This window comes from Nyctereutes procyonoides, unplaced genomic scaffold, assembly GCF_905146905.1.
Source record: "Nyctereutes procyonoides isolate TBG_1078 unplaced genomic scaffold, NYPRO_anot_genome, whole genome shotgun sequence".
NCBI lineage: Eukaryota > Metazoa > Chordata > Mammalia > Carnivora > Canidae > Nyctereutes > Nyctereutes procyonoides.
Window position 1 is genome coordinate 55979942 of NW_026575131.1, and position 13105 is coordinate 55993046.

Consider the following 13105-nt stretch of genomic DNA (forward strand, 5'->3'; position numbering starts at 1 on the left):
GTGCACGGGAGAACCAGCTCAAGACCCCCGTCTGGGCATCCCCGGCCTCATGTGACCCCTCCACCTGTGTCAGGGTCGCTGCTGGCTGGCAGAGATCAGCAGGTGGAACGTGTTCCACGTGAGATTAGGTTCTAGGGTTACGCCCACTTTATGGCTGTAAAGCAGGTTGTTCAGGCTGGACTTGAAGAACGTGAGGGATGAGAAGCCATGGCCTGGGCTCTTAGCCATACCACTAAACCCCTGCCCCACTGCCCCCAGTAGAGCAGGGGAGAACGAGGGCCTGGGGAGGGCCAGGCCGGAGGGCTGACTCCCCCAAGCCCCTTGGAGAGGGCTGGCTGGAGATGAAACCAGGGCACCTGTGGCTGGGGGCAGATCTCAGAGCTGAGCTCCTCCAACACCCCAGCCCCCTGTGGCCCCTGGGCCCCACCCCGATGTTCCTAGAAAGCAGCCCTGTGGAGCCCCCAACACACTCTGAGACTCATGGCTTGGCAAAAATAATTTAATAATCCATTTGGACACTGGGGTCTCCATGCCCACCCACCCAGCCAGTCCCAGGCTGGAGAGCCAGAGGCCCCAGGAACAGCCCTTGGCAGCCCCAGCCCCTGCCCAGGACCGAGGGGGGCAGGTTTGCCCGCAGCGCCTTTCCGGGCACCCCTAGTTCCTCCAGAAGCTGGGCCAAGGCAACCCCGCTCCCCTGAGCACAGCCCTGGCCTGCTCAGACCCCCAAGCCCACCCCTGTGACACGAAACCCGGGAGCTACAGCCCCGCGCCATGCCACTGGGTAGGGGTCACAGGACACCTCAGCCTGGCCCTGGGGGAGGCAAGATGCAAAAGCGGCCAGATCGGGCCAAGCGGTCAGCCCCGCGAGGTCAGATCCCACCCGCACGCTCGGTGTATGGGCAGCTTGTGCGCTGGGCCCCGCCGGGGAGGCCGCGGGCGGCTCTAGGAGGGGGCGTGCAGCTGCTCCAGCCCGTCGGCGTACTGGAAGGCCGGCCCCGTCTCGTACTCGTACATGTCCAGGGCCACCTCGCAGCTCTCCCGCACCACGCGCTCGGGGTCGGCCGCGTGGGCCCGCAGGGCGGCCAGGCAGGCGGGCCGGGCGATGGCTCCCAGGGCCTCCGCGCACTCGTGCCGCACCATGGGGCTCTCGGCCCGCTGGGCCAGGGTGGCTGCCAGCTGGGGCACGGCCGCCTCGTGCTGCAGCTGGCCCAGGACGTAGCCGATCTCGTGGCGGAAGAGGGCACTGCCACAGCGCAAGCCTGCAGGCGGGAGGGCGACTGGTCACTGGCTGGGCGGTGCCATCGGGGCAGGCGGGGGACCAGGAGAGGTGGAAAGGGGGCTCCTTGTTTCAAGGACAGCCGCCCCAGCCCCAGTGGTCAGCACTGCTCAGAGGGAGGGGTCTGCAGCCGGCGGGGGGGGGGGGGGAGCACTGGGGGGGCCCTGGGGTCACAGCTCTGCCCTCCCAAAGGCCAGACAGGGCAGGTGTGGCCCTCCTGCACCCAGGGTCCCCTTCCAGCTGCTCCCGCCCCTCCGCAGTGATTAATAAGGGACAGTCACGGGCACCTGGCCCCCACTCCACACACAGGTTGGGCTTTATACTGACGGCGCAACCACAGCCGGGAGAGGTGCGGTGACCGCCCAGGACCAGAGGCCCCCAAGGCCAAGCCAGGACTCAAGGCCACCCAGCCCTGTGCTCCTGCCCGGCATCGCCTGGGACCCCCACCCTGTGGCCCAGGTCCCAGTGATGGCCAGACAGGAAGTGCCGGAGGGCAGCAGGGACCACAGGCCGCTGGGGGAGAGGCCTGCAGAGAGCGCCCTGGGGGCCGGGGCGGGAGTGACTCAAGTCACAGAGCCACACTCCCAGGGACCGGATCCCAGCTCTGCGGCTGCCAACCGCTGTCCGCTCAGGCAACTCTCTCTGCCTTTCTGGCCTCGACTTCCCCACGGGAAGTGGGGGCAAGTGTGCCCGCCCGCCTTCGGGAAAGCCCGTGGGGGAGTCCGGGCACCGGGGCAGGACGCACGTTCCCTGGTCACTCTGTTCCTCCATTTCCGGGTGCGGCCACGGAGCCTGAGCGAGGCGCACCGACCGTGACCCCGACCCCCACTCACCCTCCGCCAGCGCCAAGGCCGCCTCTTCGCCGCCCGCATCGCGCAGGGCGAACATGGCTCGGTAGCGGTCGAAGAGCGGCTGGGCTTCGTCCAGGAGCACCTCCCGCAGCCGCCCCACGTCCCGCTCCTCGGCTGGAGGGGCCGGGTCCACGGACAGGTAGGGCCCTGCCGCCACCACCGGCTCCCTGCTGTGCTCCTGCAGCCACTCCAGCCGCCTGACGGCCAGCTGGCACGTCTCTGCCACCTGCGGGGACAGGGCGCATGGGCGGCCACTGAGGACCTGACAGTGGACACGATGGACCCCCTGCCCTACCCCCTGGGGCTCGAGGGACTCGGAGCTAACCAGTCATGCTAGGTGGAAACAGCCAGGCGGAGGCTTGAGTGGTTAAGGAGGGAGGGGGAAGAGGAAGGAGGAGGAAAAGGAGGAAGGAGAGGGGAGGAGGGAGAGGGAGGAGGAGTGCCCGGAGGGGCTGGGGATGAGGGGGCACAGGCGCCAGAGCTCATGCGGAGGGGTGACAGTGCGGAGCCCTCCCTCACGCAGGGCTTGGAGCTGCAGCAAGAAGTTGGGGTTCCATCCTAAAGGTCAATGTCACAAGCACAGGAGAGCTTTCGCCACAAGAGGTTAGGAGACCTAGCTCTGCCTTGACCTCCAGCTGCCGAGAGGGGCTGGGGCGGAGCTTCCGGAGGTGAGAAGCAGCAGGTGAGAAACACACGTCCATGTGGACACCTGCAGGGGCTCCGGTGGCCAAAGTGGAAGCGGCCCACGTGTCCAGGGACAGAGGAGTGGATAAATACAGCATGTCCCCCACGTGCAGGCACGTCCCCTGGTCATGGACAGGAGCAAGGAGCCCACATGCACCACCCCAGGGATGGACCCTAAGCCCACGACGCTCAGGGAGGGAACCAGAGACAGGAGGCCCCATGGGGTGTGAGTCCACGTGTGTGACACGTCCAGGACGGGCTTGTCCATGCATGGGGAGGGGCTCGTGGGGGCCGAGGGCTGACTACTGATGAGGCGGGGCTCCTTCTGGGATGATGGAATGTTCTGGAATTAGGAGAATGTCGCACCCATCTGTGGATGCTCTAGAAACCCCTGAAGTGTTGAACCCTGTGGTATGTGACTAACATCTCAATAAAGCTGTTCCCTGAAGAACGGAGACAGGCAGGTGCTGGGAGAGCCTGGAGGAGGTCAGGCGGCCTGGGGCGGGTGGGCTCCAGGGGATCCTGGCGCAAGGGCTGGACGGGGCTGGAGGGGACAGGCTGGGTGGGAGGGGAGAGGTGAGGCGGGTCAGCCAGGCGGGGTTTAGTGGGGGAGTCAGTCGGGTTTTGCCGACGGGGCAGCACCCAGACACAGGGGACGCTGGCCCAGGCTGGGGGGCGGGGAGGGGGTCAGGCCACGGTACCTCGATGACGGGGTCAGTGCAGTACTGCTTCAGGATGTCCAGAACTTCCGGGTTCCCGATGGCCCCCAGGGCCTCCCCTGGAAGAACCGCGCAGAAGGCTCAGTGTGGTTAGGGAACACCACGGACACCGGGCGGGGGGCGCCCACCTGCACCACCCCCTCCTGTGCTCTGCTCCCCCCGCAGCTCATGGTCTGGATGGGGACACATCACAACGTGGGGCCCTCGGTGAGCACGGAGCTTCCCAGGGCACCCGGATGAGTAGAGCCCATCGGGGTGAGCCCCAGAGGAGGAGGTTTTCTGCCACGATGTGAGGGAGGAGGGTCAGCAGAGGAAGGCAGGGCCTGATGGAGGGGCCTAGGCTGCCCCAGGCCACACAGGCGCTGAGCGGGCAGACCGCAGCTGGCACGCACTCGCTCCCCACTCAACCACTCCTCTGCCTCGCAGGCTGGCAGGGTACGGTGCTGCCCACCATCAACAACATCCTAATGGAAGGGAGTCCGGGCCAGGACCTGCCCCTGCCCTCCTCCCTCTCTCGCGGTCACTCACTCCGCTCCAGCCAGAGGGGCTTCCTTGCCACTCCTCCAAGGAGCTCGCAGGGAACTGCCCCAGGACCTTTGCACGGGCTGCATCCTCTGCCTGAAGTACCTTCCTCCAGGTAACTGCCTTCACCCACATCTCTGTCCACTGATTACAAAAGGCAACACCTCTGGCACCCTCGTCCTACGCCCTGCCTCGTTTCTCCTCAACATTTACGCGTTCCCACCATCTCAGTAGGCGTTCAGTAGGCGTTCTGTGATCACACAACGCTCAAAATAGCAGAACTTCCGGAGAGGTGAGGTTAGGGAGAACGTTCTCCGTAAGGAGAGCTCTGACAAAACCAGTGACTGGCACGCTCAGAGTTACTGGGGCAGCCTGGGGTGAGGGCGGCTCGTGGGGCTGGACATCGGGGAACATGAGACACAGAGCAGGATGGACACCAGCTTCCCCTCCCAGCGGGGAGGTGGTGGTGAGAGGCACAGCCTCAGCAGCCCGGGCTGGCCACGGGTTTTACGCATTTCTCCTTTCCGGTGTCCCTCGAGATAACAGGGCCTGGTACACGGCAGGTGCTCAGTAAACACTGGCCCAGCACATTACACGAACGAACGGAAGAGGAGACGTCAGGGGTTGGCGAGCTCGCCGCCTGGTTTTGTGTGAACAAGAATGGTTTTTAGTTTTCACATGTCTTTTTTTTTTTTTTTTTAGAGGCCCCTGGCCGGCTCCATCAGTAGAGCGCATGACTCTGGATCTCGGGGTTGAAAGGTTTGAGCCCACACTGGGTACGGAGATAACTTAAAAATTGAGTCTTTGACGACGCCTGGATGGCTCAGCGGTTGAGCGTCTGCCTTTGGCTCGGGTTGTGACTCTGGGGTCCTGGGATCAAGTCCCACATCGGGCGCCCCGCAGGGAGCCTGCTTGTCCCTCTGCCTGTGTCTCTGCCTCTGTCTCTCGTGAATAAATAATAAAATCTTTTAAAAAGATAGTCTTTTAAAAAACAATTAACATTATTATTTTTAAATCAAAGGGTGACGTTTCCCGACGTGTGAAACTCAGGTGGACTCCCAATCTGAACACCCTCAAGGGGCCCGGGCCCGGGCCACGCCTCTCGAGCACAAGGACAGGCGGAGTCCGGGCCCACGAGGCTGCCGGGCCCACGGGGCTGACCGTTCGACGGCCTGCCCTGTACAGATGAGGCCTGCCCGGGGTCGCGCGGGGAGGAGGCCGAGGAGGGGTGACGGCGGGGTGGAGGGCCGGCGCCCTGGCCACTCACCCGCCTCGTGGCGCACCATGGGCTCCTGGCGGGCGTCACGCAGCACGTCCACCAGCACCGGGATGGCCCGGGAGTCCTGCATCTGGCCCAGGCAGTAGGCCAGCTCGTGCTTGAGCAGGGCGGAGTCGTCGCCGAAGGCCCGGCTGATCCAGGCGATGGCCCCGGGGCCGCCGAGGCCGCGCAGCGTGAAGAGCGCCCGGAAGCGGGCCTGCAGGGGCTGCCGGGCGTCCACCAGCGTCCGCCCAATCGCCTCCACCTCCTGCTCCGTCACCATGATGCCGCCCGCTGTCGTCGGGCCCACCTGGGCTGAAACGGGGCGGGGCGGGGGGGGGGGGCTCCTGGGCACGAGGACCTACAGGTGGAAAACCCAGAGCCCAGGTGAGAGGCGCTTCTCATCCATCCGGGGATTAGTTCCCTGAAGTATCAGGACCTGGGGGGTGTGGGGGGTCCTCCTACCTGCTCCCCTGCCGGGCATGGGGGGGAAGGCCAGGGTCGGCCCCGTGTACCCGCAGGGTCATCTACGTTACCTGCCCTCCCTGACCTCTCGCCTGTACATCAGCAGTGACTTCTGCTGGTCCCCTCCGCACGGAAGCCAGAGGGGCCGACCGGTCCCCGGGGACCCCCACTGTGCGTGCGGCCCTCCCACACTGAGTAGCCTCCATCGAGCAGTGTGAGCAGCAGGATGTGGAAGGAACAACACCAAGGGCAGGTCCTAAGAGATGCCGGGGCTTCCTCCTCACCGCTCCGGGACTACGAGGAGGCTCCCCCGGCCCTAGAGCGGCCCACTGGCCGGGGAACTGAGGCCTCCGGGCCGCTGCCAGGGAGCGCGGGAGGCCGGCAGCAGCTCCCGCAGCCCCTGCGCCTTCGGCCGAAGCCACCACCCACCGCCGCTGGCCCAAACGCCACCTCACGGCGGCTCTGAGCCGGAGGCACCAGATCCCGGTCGGGGCGGCCGGGAGAGCATGTGCCGCTGCTCAAAGCTGCCAAGCGTGGGGCTGTCCGTTCCATGACGGGTAACTGGGCTGCGGGTGCTCCCGGCGTGCTCACTGGGCCCTTGCACAATCCTTCCATGGCCCCTCGTTCTTCCAAACTCCTTCACGATCCCAAAGGCCCCGCGTGACTTGCCCAACCCCTGCCAGCGCTCCCCTCCTCCTCCCCATCCTCCACCCCTTGCACACTCTGTTCCAGCCACACAGGCCTCCTGGCTGTTCCTCCAACACACCTGGCCCGGTCCTGCCCCAGGACCTTTGCATGGGCTCTTCTCCTCCCCAGGAACGTTCTTCCCCAAATGCCCCCCATGGCCACCCTCTCACTTCCTTGGGTCTCAAATGTCACCTCCTCACGGAAGCCCTCCCTGATCACACTCTTCACTGTTACTCTCTTCCCTTGTTCTACTTTTCTTCCGAGCACTTACCACCACGAGATCTCACACAGGATGGTTATCAGTTTAGCTACCTATGGTTGGTCTTACCCCTCACCAGAACCCTGAAGGCAGGGACCGAGCCTATGCTAATCACCACTGGACTCCCAGCACTCGGTAGGCCCTCGATAAAAACACCAGCCCTACCAGCAACAGCAGCTGATATTTACTGAGACCTGCTATGTGCCAGGCACCTCTTCGAGGCCCCTCACACTCATGAACTCATCTACCTGTCCCCATAACCTATGAGAGCGGTGCTAGGCTCGTCGCCCTTTCACAGGTGAGAAAGCAGACACACAGGGAGCTTAATAACTTGCTCAGGAATAGTGTTGAGACTATAAATCCGGGTAGCTGGGCTCTAGAGTCACTCTAAACCACAGATGCCGTGTCGAGTGGGTGGACTGCGATGGAATGACACAGCCGGGCTGGGAGGAGGGGCTCCACCTCTGTCCTCCAGACCAATGAAGACCTGGTCGACGCTTCATAAAGCGAGCAGTGGCACGTCGCAGCCTCTGGCTCCCGGCAGCGTCAGCACGGCTGACTGGGCTTGATGAGGGGGGTACAGCTGCCCGAGCGCGGGTGACCATCAGAGGAGGGGACACCTTGAAAGAGGGACCAGCAGAAGCCACAGAAGCCAAGGGCGCCTGGGTGGCTCAGCTGGTTGAGCGTCTGCCTTCAGCTCAGGTCATGATCCCAGGGTCCTGGGATGGAGCCCCGCATCGCACTGGGCTCGCCGCTCAGCGGGCAGTCTGCTTCTCCCTCCCCTCTGACACCCTCCCCCTGCTCTGCTCTTTCTCTTTCTCAAATGAATAAATTTTTAAAAAAAATCTAAAAACAAAAAGAAAAAGAAACCAGAGAAGCCAGGAGTGAGCGAGCTGCCAAGGCATCAGGGGCCATGAGACTGGTGTGGGGGTCACACAGCAAGCCAAGGGCAAACAGGACCCAAGACTCCTGACTCCCAGCTGTGCGGAGGTTACCCTGAGGCACGTGGAAAAGGCCCTTCATCGCCCACACATCCCCCGGAGTCCTTAGATACCCAGGAATGAGGGGGAATGTGGCCAACAAGGCAGCTCCAGCTGTGGGAGAGGAGGGGGAGGCGGAAATACACCGCAGGGCTCTAGGGCAAGGCCTGAACTGCGGCAAAAGTCTCTACATTTGGAATAAAGACTAGTAACAGCTCACAAGTCAGGTTTCCTTCCAGGCTCTGTTCAGATATTGAGTTATGCAGGCAGGAAGGAACTCTCGGAGCACCCGAGGTTAGCGACGCAAACCCTCCCTGCTCTGCACTCCTCACCTGCCGGGGCTTCAGGGTCCCCCACAGCACCTAACGGCACCTGGTGTCCAGTGTGCATCACAGATCAGGTTTTTACCAGACAACTTAGTGCCCCGAAGACAGGACTTCATATCATACATATACATACCTGCACACTTGTTCACGTAAATAAAAATAAATCTGTATCGCGGGGTGGGCACCTGGGTGGCTCAGGGGCTGAGCATCTGCCTTCAGCCCAGGGCGTGACCCCCGGGGGTCCTGGGATCAAGTCCTGCATGGGGCTCCCTGCATGGAGCCTGCTTCTCCCTCTGCCCGTGTCTCTGCCTCTCTCTCTCTGTGTCTCATGAGTAAATAAAATCCTAAAAAAAAATCTTAAAAAAGGGGATCCCTGGTTGGCGCAGCGGTTTGGAGCCTGCCTTTGGCCCAGGGCCTGATCCTGGAGACCCGGGATCGAATCCCACATCGGGCTCCCGGTGCATGGAGCCTGCTTCTCCCTCTGCCTGTGTCTCTGCCTCTCTCTCTCTCTCTCTGTGTGACTATCATAAAAAAAAAAAAAATCTTAAAAAAGGAGGAGGAGGAGCGCTCACGGAGCGCCTCGTACAACTGCTGGCACCTAGTACGCGGCATCAAATGCTCCCGTGGGGAGCCCCGAACCCACCTCCCTGGGCTCAGGAGGGCACACCTCCTGGAAGCCCACAATTCAAGCCTTCGCCCGTTTTCCAGGGGGAGGCCGCGCGAGGGGGTGGGCGTGGGGTGCAGGGGAGCAGCCCCCACCCAAGCCGAATCTGGGGATCCGCTGGCCCCTGTGAAAGCCTCTTGATGGGTGGTCAGCAATGGAGAGAGGAGACCAGGGTCCTCGGCCTCCCGTCCCCAGCCGTGACTCATCTATTTTTAAGTTTTTTTTTTTTTTTTTTTTTACTTATTCATGATAGACATAGAGAGAGGGAGAGGCAGAGACACAGGCAGAGGGAGAGGCAGGCTCCATGCAGGGAGCCCGACGCGGGACTCGATCCCGTGACCCCGGGGTCACGCCCTGGGCCAAAGGCAGGCGCCGAACCGCTGAGCCCCCCAGGGATCCCCCCACCCCCGAGACTCACCCAAACCAAGAATTCCCAACCACATGTCTGGTAACCGACGGCCCCCCAGAAAGGGGTCGTCCCAATACGGGATCCCTCCCCCTGGAGGACACCCCGAGGAACCGGATGCTTCAAGACCCGTCTACGCGGATCCCCAAGTACCGGGTGCTTCACTCCGTTGGTTCTCCCGGGAACTCGAGAAACGGGTGGCCCGGTAAGCAACACGCGCCGCCGCCAGCGAAGAGACCCCCGGCGACAGGGTCCTCAGAACCCATCAGGAGGCCCTCGACCCCCCCCCCACCCCCACCCCCACGCCACGAATCCTAGAGACGGGACCTCCCCCCGAGGCGTCCTCCCCGTGCCAGCCCGCCAGGCCCGGGCCACGCACCGCGCTCCCTGCCGCCGAGACGCCCAAACGAGCTCCCGGAAGTCGAGGTCTCCGAGCTCACCCGCCCCCTCCGCGGCCACCAGCGTCTCACCAACCGCGACGCTCGCGGCACTCTCTGGGGGCCGCCATCTTCCCGCCCACGTGACCGGGCCGGACGGTACCAACGCAGCAGCGGGGGGGGAGTTCCCGTCAAAGCCTCCGCGGCACGAGACCAGTCTGGAAGCCTGAGTCTGCATCGGTGCCATAGCCCACACTGCCACACCAGAGGAGTCTAAAGGCATCCCTCAGGGGAGGGAAGGGCAACGCCCACTGTTTCCGTGGAAGACATGCTCTCCGGCTCCCCACCCACTTCGGTGGGTGGAAATGGTTTGTGCCGATTCAGCGACGCGGGGCCGGCTAGTGACGGAGCATGCGCCGCGTTCCTGGGCGTGCCCAAAGCCTGGGGGCGTGGCCAAGGCCTGGGGCGTGGCCAATGGCTTCAAGGGGGCGTGGCCAATGGCTGCAGGTGGCCGGACTCGAGCTCTGGGCAGGCGGGGGCGGGGCGCATCTCGTGCTTTTTTTCGGACCCGAGCGAGTCCGAGTTCGTCGTTTACTTAACAAATAGTGGGGGGCGAGGGCTAGACAGCTTGGTGGCCTGGGGCAGACAGACGGGAAATAAGCGAGTGAAATGCACGCGAGGCGGTGACCCAGGTTAAGGAGTGTAGGGCGCGGGCGGGGCGCGTGGTCCCGGGGGGCGGGGCCGGAGCCCGCGGCAGGTGCGGGAAGGAGCGCCCCGGCCTGGGACCGACTTGGCTTTACTCCGCCGCACTGAGAAGCGCGGCGGGTTCTAATCAGGGCAACACGTGCGAAAAGTGTTTCCACTTTGCAATGTGGGAAAGAAGCATGGGTGGCCACGTTATTATGTGTAACGGCGAGGAAAAAATGATTTGGGAAAAAACATCATCGCTCACCTGGGCCACCACAGCCCCTCCCCACCTGTCTTCCTGGCCCCCGAGGTCTGTCCTCTCCGCAGTGGCCACCAGAGGCCACCTGTGGGCACCAGCTCCGGCCCTCCTCTGCCCACAGCCCTCCAGGGCTCCCACCTCCCCCAGGGTAAAAGCTCAAGTTCTCCCCTGACCCCCAAGGCCCCGCATGACCTGCACCGGGCCCGTCCCTACCCTTCCCTCCTCCCTGTCACCCCGTTGCTCACTCTGCTCCAGCCACACGGGGCCTCCTTGCTTTTTTCCAACAGGCCAGACCCAGTCCTTCCTCCGGGCCTTTGCATGTGCTCTGCCCTCTGCCTGGACCGCTCTTCCCCCTGGTACTCCCCTGCCTGGTTCCCTTCCTCCCCTGGGTCTCTGCTCCCGTGCATCTCCAGAGGGCAGTGGCTATCCTATTTTAAGCTTTAACTCTCCCTCCTAGTAGTCCCAACCCCTTAGACCGTGGTACCTCCGCCCCAATGCCACTTTTTCTTTTTAGGTTTTATTTACGTTAGAAAAAGGGCGTGCTTGCTCACGTGCACTCACATGCATGTGCATGAGGGAGAGAGGGGCAGGAGGAGAGAAGTGGACTCCCCACTGAGCATGGAACCCAACTTCCAGCCCCACCCTACGACCCACGATCATGACCTGAGCCGAAATTAAGAGTCAGTTGCTCGGGATCCCTGGGTGGCGCAGCGGTTTGGCGCCTGCCTTTGGCCCAGGGCGCGATCTGGAGATTCCGGATCGAATCCCACGTCAGGCTCCCGGTGCATGGAGCCTGCTTCTCTCTCTGCCTCTCTCTCTCTCTCTCTCTCTGTGTGTGTATGTGACTATCATAAAATAAATAAAAATTAAAAAAAAAAAAAGAGTCAGTTGCTCAACCGACTGAACCACCCCAAATACCGCTCTTTGCTTCCTAACCCAAAACGTCACTTCCTCTAGGGTTGTGTTCTTCTCAGAGTCCATCCTCCTATTTTGAGTGTCAGCTCAGGGATTTTCCCAGGAGAGGGAACAGCTCGAGCAAAGGCCCTGAGGTGGGGATGGATGTGCAGAGTGCCAGCTGGGCTGGCTGGAGCTGAATGAGGGGCGGTGGGGGGGCCCACTGGGCGGAAGTGATTTGCGCTGTGATTCATCCTGGCAGATGGTGGCCTTGGAGGATTCCCAATCCTCTTACCCAAAGCCCCTAAATACTTCCGCCACGAGGGTCACCTCCGGGCCTCTCCTGCTCCCGGTGGCCGTCATGCCGGGGCTGGCGGTCGAGGAGGGGATGGAGGGCTGGAGCCCAACCCCGCCGCTGTATGAGGAGTACCGCCCGCCGCCTCTCGATGCCATCCGCCTGCCCAGGTACGCGCTGTACCTGCTGCTGGCAGCGCTCCTGGTGGTGGCTGTGGCCTATGCCATCGTTGGACACCTCATCAAGGACCTCGCCCACGACCTGGCCGGTGAGCTGCTCCCCTCAACTGTGGGCCCTGCTTGGGGTGGCACTGGGCCACTTGGGGGTGGTGGTGGTGGTGGTGATGTGAGGGCCCGTCCTGGCCAGGGAGGGGACTGAGGGTGGGTGAGGCCCTGGGAGGCTCCTCATCCACATCCTCCTGCAGACTGGGCCTTTGGCCCGAAGCCGGACCAGGAGGACGCCCCCCGGGAGCTGCGCTCGAGCCTGGAGGGTGAGGATCTGGAGGAGCTGGACCTGCAGCTGGCCCTGGCCTGGCGGGGTGATGAGGACCTTGGCAGGGCTGGTGACGCAGCCCCTGCAGAAGCCCCCGCCCAGGCTCCCCGCCGCCCTTCCATCGCCTTCAAGGACCCACCCGGTCGGAGCTCCTTCTGGAGGCTGGCCTGAGCCGGGCCCTGCCCTCTGGCCCCGGGCCCTGGCTCTGAACCCCTTTGGCAGCTGTATAGACGACTCGTGCACACTGGACCCCTTGCTCCACTGAGTTGCCCCATCGTGGCGGAGGACATTCTGTTTCTTGGCTGACAGATTCCCGTGGTTGGTCACCGGTGCTTTCCGCACTCCTTTCCCCGGTGGCCCCCGGAGCCAACGTCCACCACCAAGAAGATGTTTTATTTTTTAAAGATTTTATTTATTTATTCATGAGAGACAGAGAGAGAGAGAAAGAGGCAGAGACACAGGCAGAGGGAGAAGCAGGCTCCGTGCAGGGAGCCCGACGTGGGACTCGACCCCGGGACTCCAGGATCGCACCCCGGGCTGAAGGTGGCACTAAACCACTGAGCCACCCGGGCTGCCCCAAGAAGATGTCTTAAAATAGTAACCAGGTGCTGGCCGTTGCCTGGTACTTAGTGTGTGCCTGCTAGCGTGCTCGGGAGCCTTCTCCTCGAATTATTTCATTGGATGCTCACAGGCCAACTCCCCCCGACCCCCCGTAACAGATGGGAACATGGAGGCACAACGCCCAGAAATGATGTGCTTGGAGCTCAGAGAACTTTTTGCAGAAAGAGGCCAGTTGGGTGACCTGCCTTGGAAAAAGCAGGAGCCCCCAGGCTGGGTTCTGCTCCTGCTCTTAAGCCCGAATCTGCTGCACCCCCACCTCCCTGGCTCCTTCCCAGCTCTGTGGCCCCTGCAGGATCCACCGCCTCTGGGGGTCCTGACTTCCCAACTAACCCAGGAGCCCCCGGAGGGCACTGCATGAGGCTTCCCCCTCCCTTCCAAGCTTT

At 63.0% G+C, this 13105-nt stretch overlaps 2 protein-coding genes across 2 annotated transcripts; one reads left to right on the plus strand and one right to left on the minus strand.

The window, feature by feature from the left end:
- Positions 1 to 483: 483 nt before the first annotated feature.
- DOHH (deoxyhypusine hydroxylase) lies at positions 484 to 9613 on the minus strand. The gene is made up of 5 exons (XM_055344640.1): positions 9477 to 9613; positions 5320 to 5671; positions 3513 to 3589; positions 2110 to 2353; positions 484 to 1259 (listed from the first exon to the last, which is right to left on the minus strand). Exons 2-5 carry the CDS (start codon positions 5591 to 5593, stop codon positions 943 to 945), a joined length of 912 nt encoding a protein of 303 aa, XP_055200615.1. The 5' UTR covers positions 5594 to 5671; positions 9477 to 9613; the 3' UTR covers positions 484 to 942.
- Positions 9614 to 11675: 2062 nt separating this feature from the next.
- SMIM44 (small integral membrane protein 44) lies at positions 11676 to 12552 on the plus strand. The gene is made up of 2 exons (XM_055344734.1): positions 11676 to 11877; positions 12034 to 12552. Exons 1-2 carry the CDS (start codon positions 11676 to 11678, stop codon positions 12270 to 12272), a joined length of 441 nt encoding a protein of 146 aa, XP_055200709.1. The 3' UTR covers positions 12273 to 12552.
- Positions 12553 to 13105: the final 553 nt, after the last annotated feature.

Excerpts from the sequence above, each read along its gene's own strand:
- DOHH (XM_055344640.1), bottom strand. The coding sequence starts at position 5,593 with ATGGTGACGGAGCAGGAGGTGGAGGCGATTGGGCGGACGCTGGTGGAC. Across the intron at positions 2,354-3,512 it reads GCACTGACCCCGTCATCGAG|GTGGCAGAGACGTGCCAGCT; the intron begins GTACCGTGGCCT and ends CTGTCCCCGCAG. Across the intron at positions 1,260-2,109 it reads GGCCTTGGCGCTGGCGGAGG|GCTTGCGCTGTGGCAGTGCC; the intron begins GTGAGTGGGGGT and ends TCCCGCCTGCAG.
- SMIM44 (XM_055344734.1), top strand. The coding sequence starts at position 11,676 with ATGCCGGGGCTGGCGGTCGAGGAGGGGATGGAGGGCTGGAGCCCAACC. Across the intron at positions 11,878-12,033 it reads CCTCGCCCACGACCTGGCCG|ACTGGGCCTTTGGCCCGAAG; the intron begins GTGAGCTGCTCC and ends ATCCTCCTGCAG.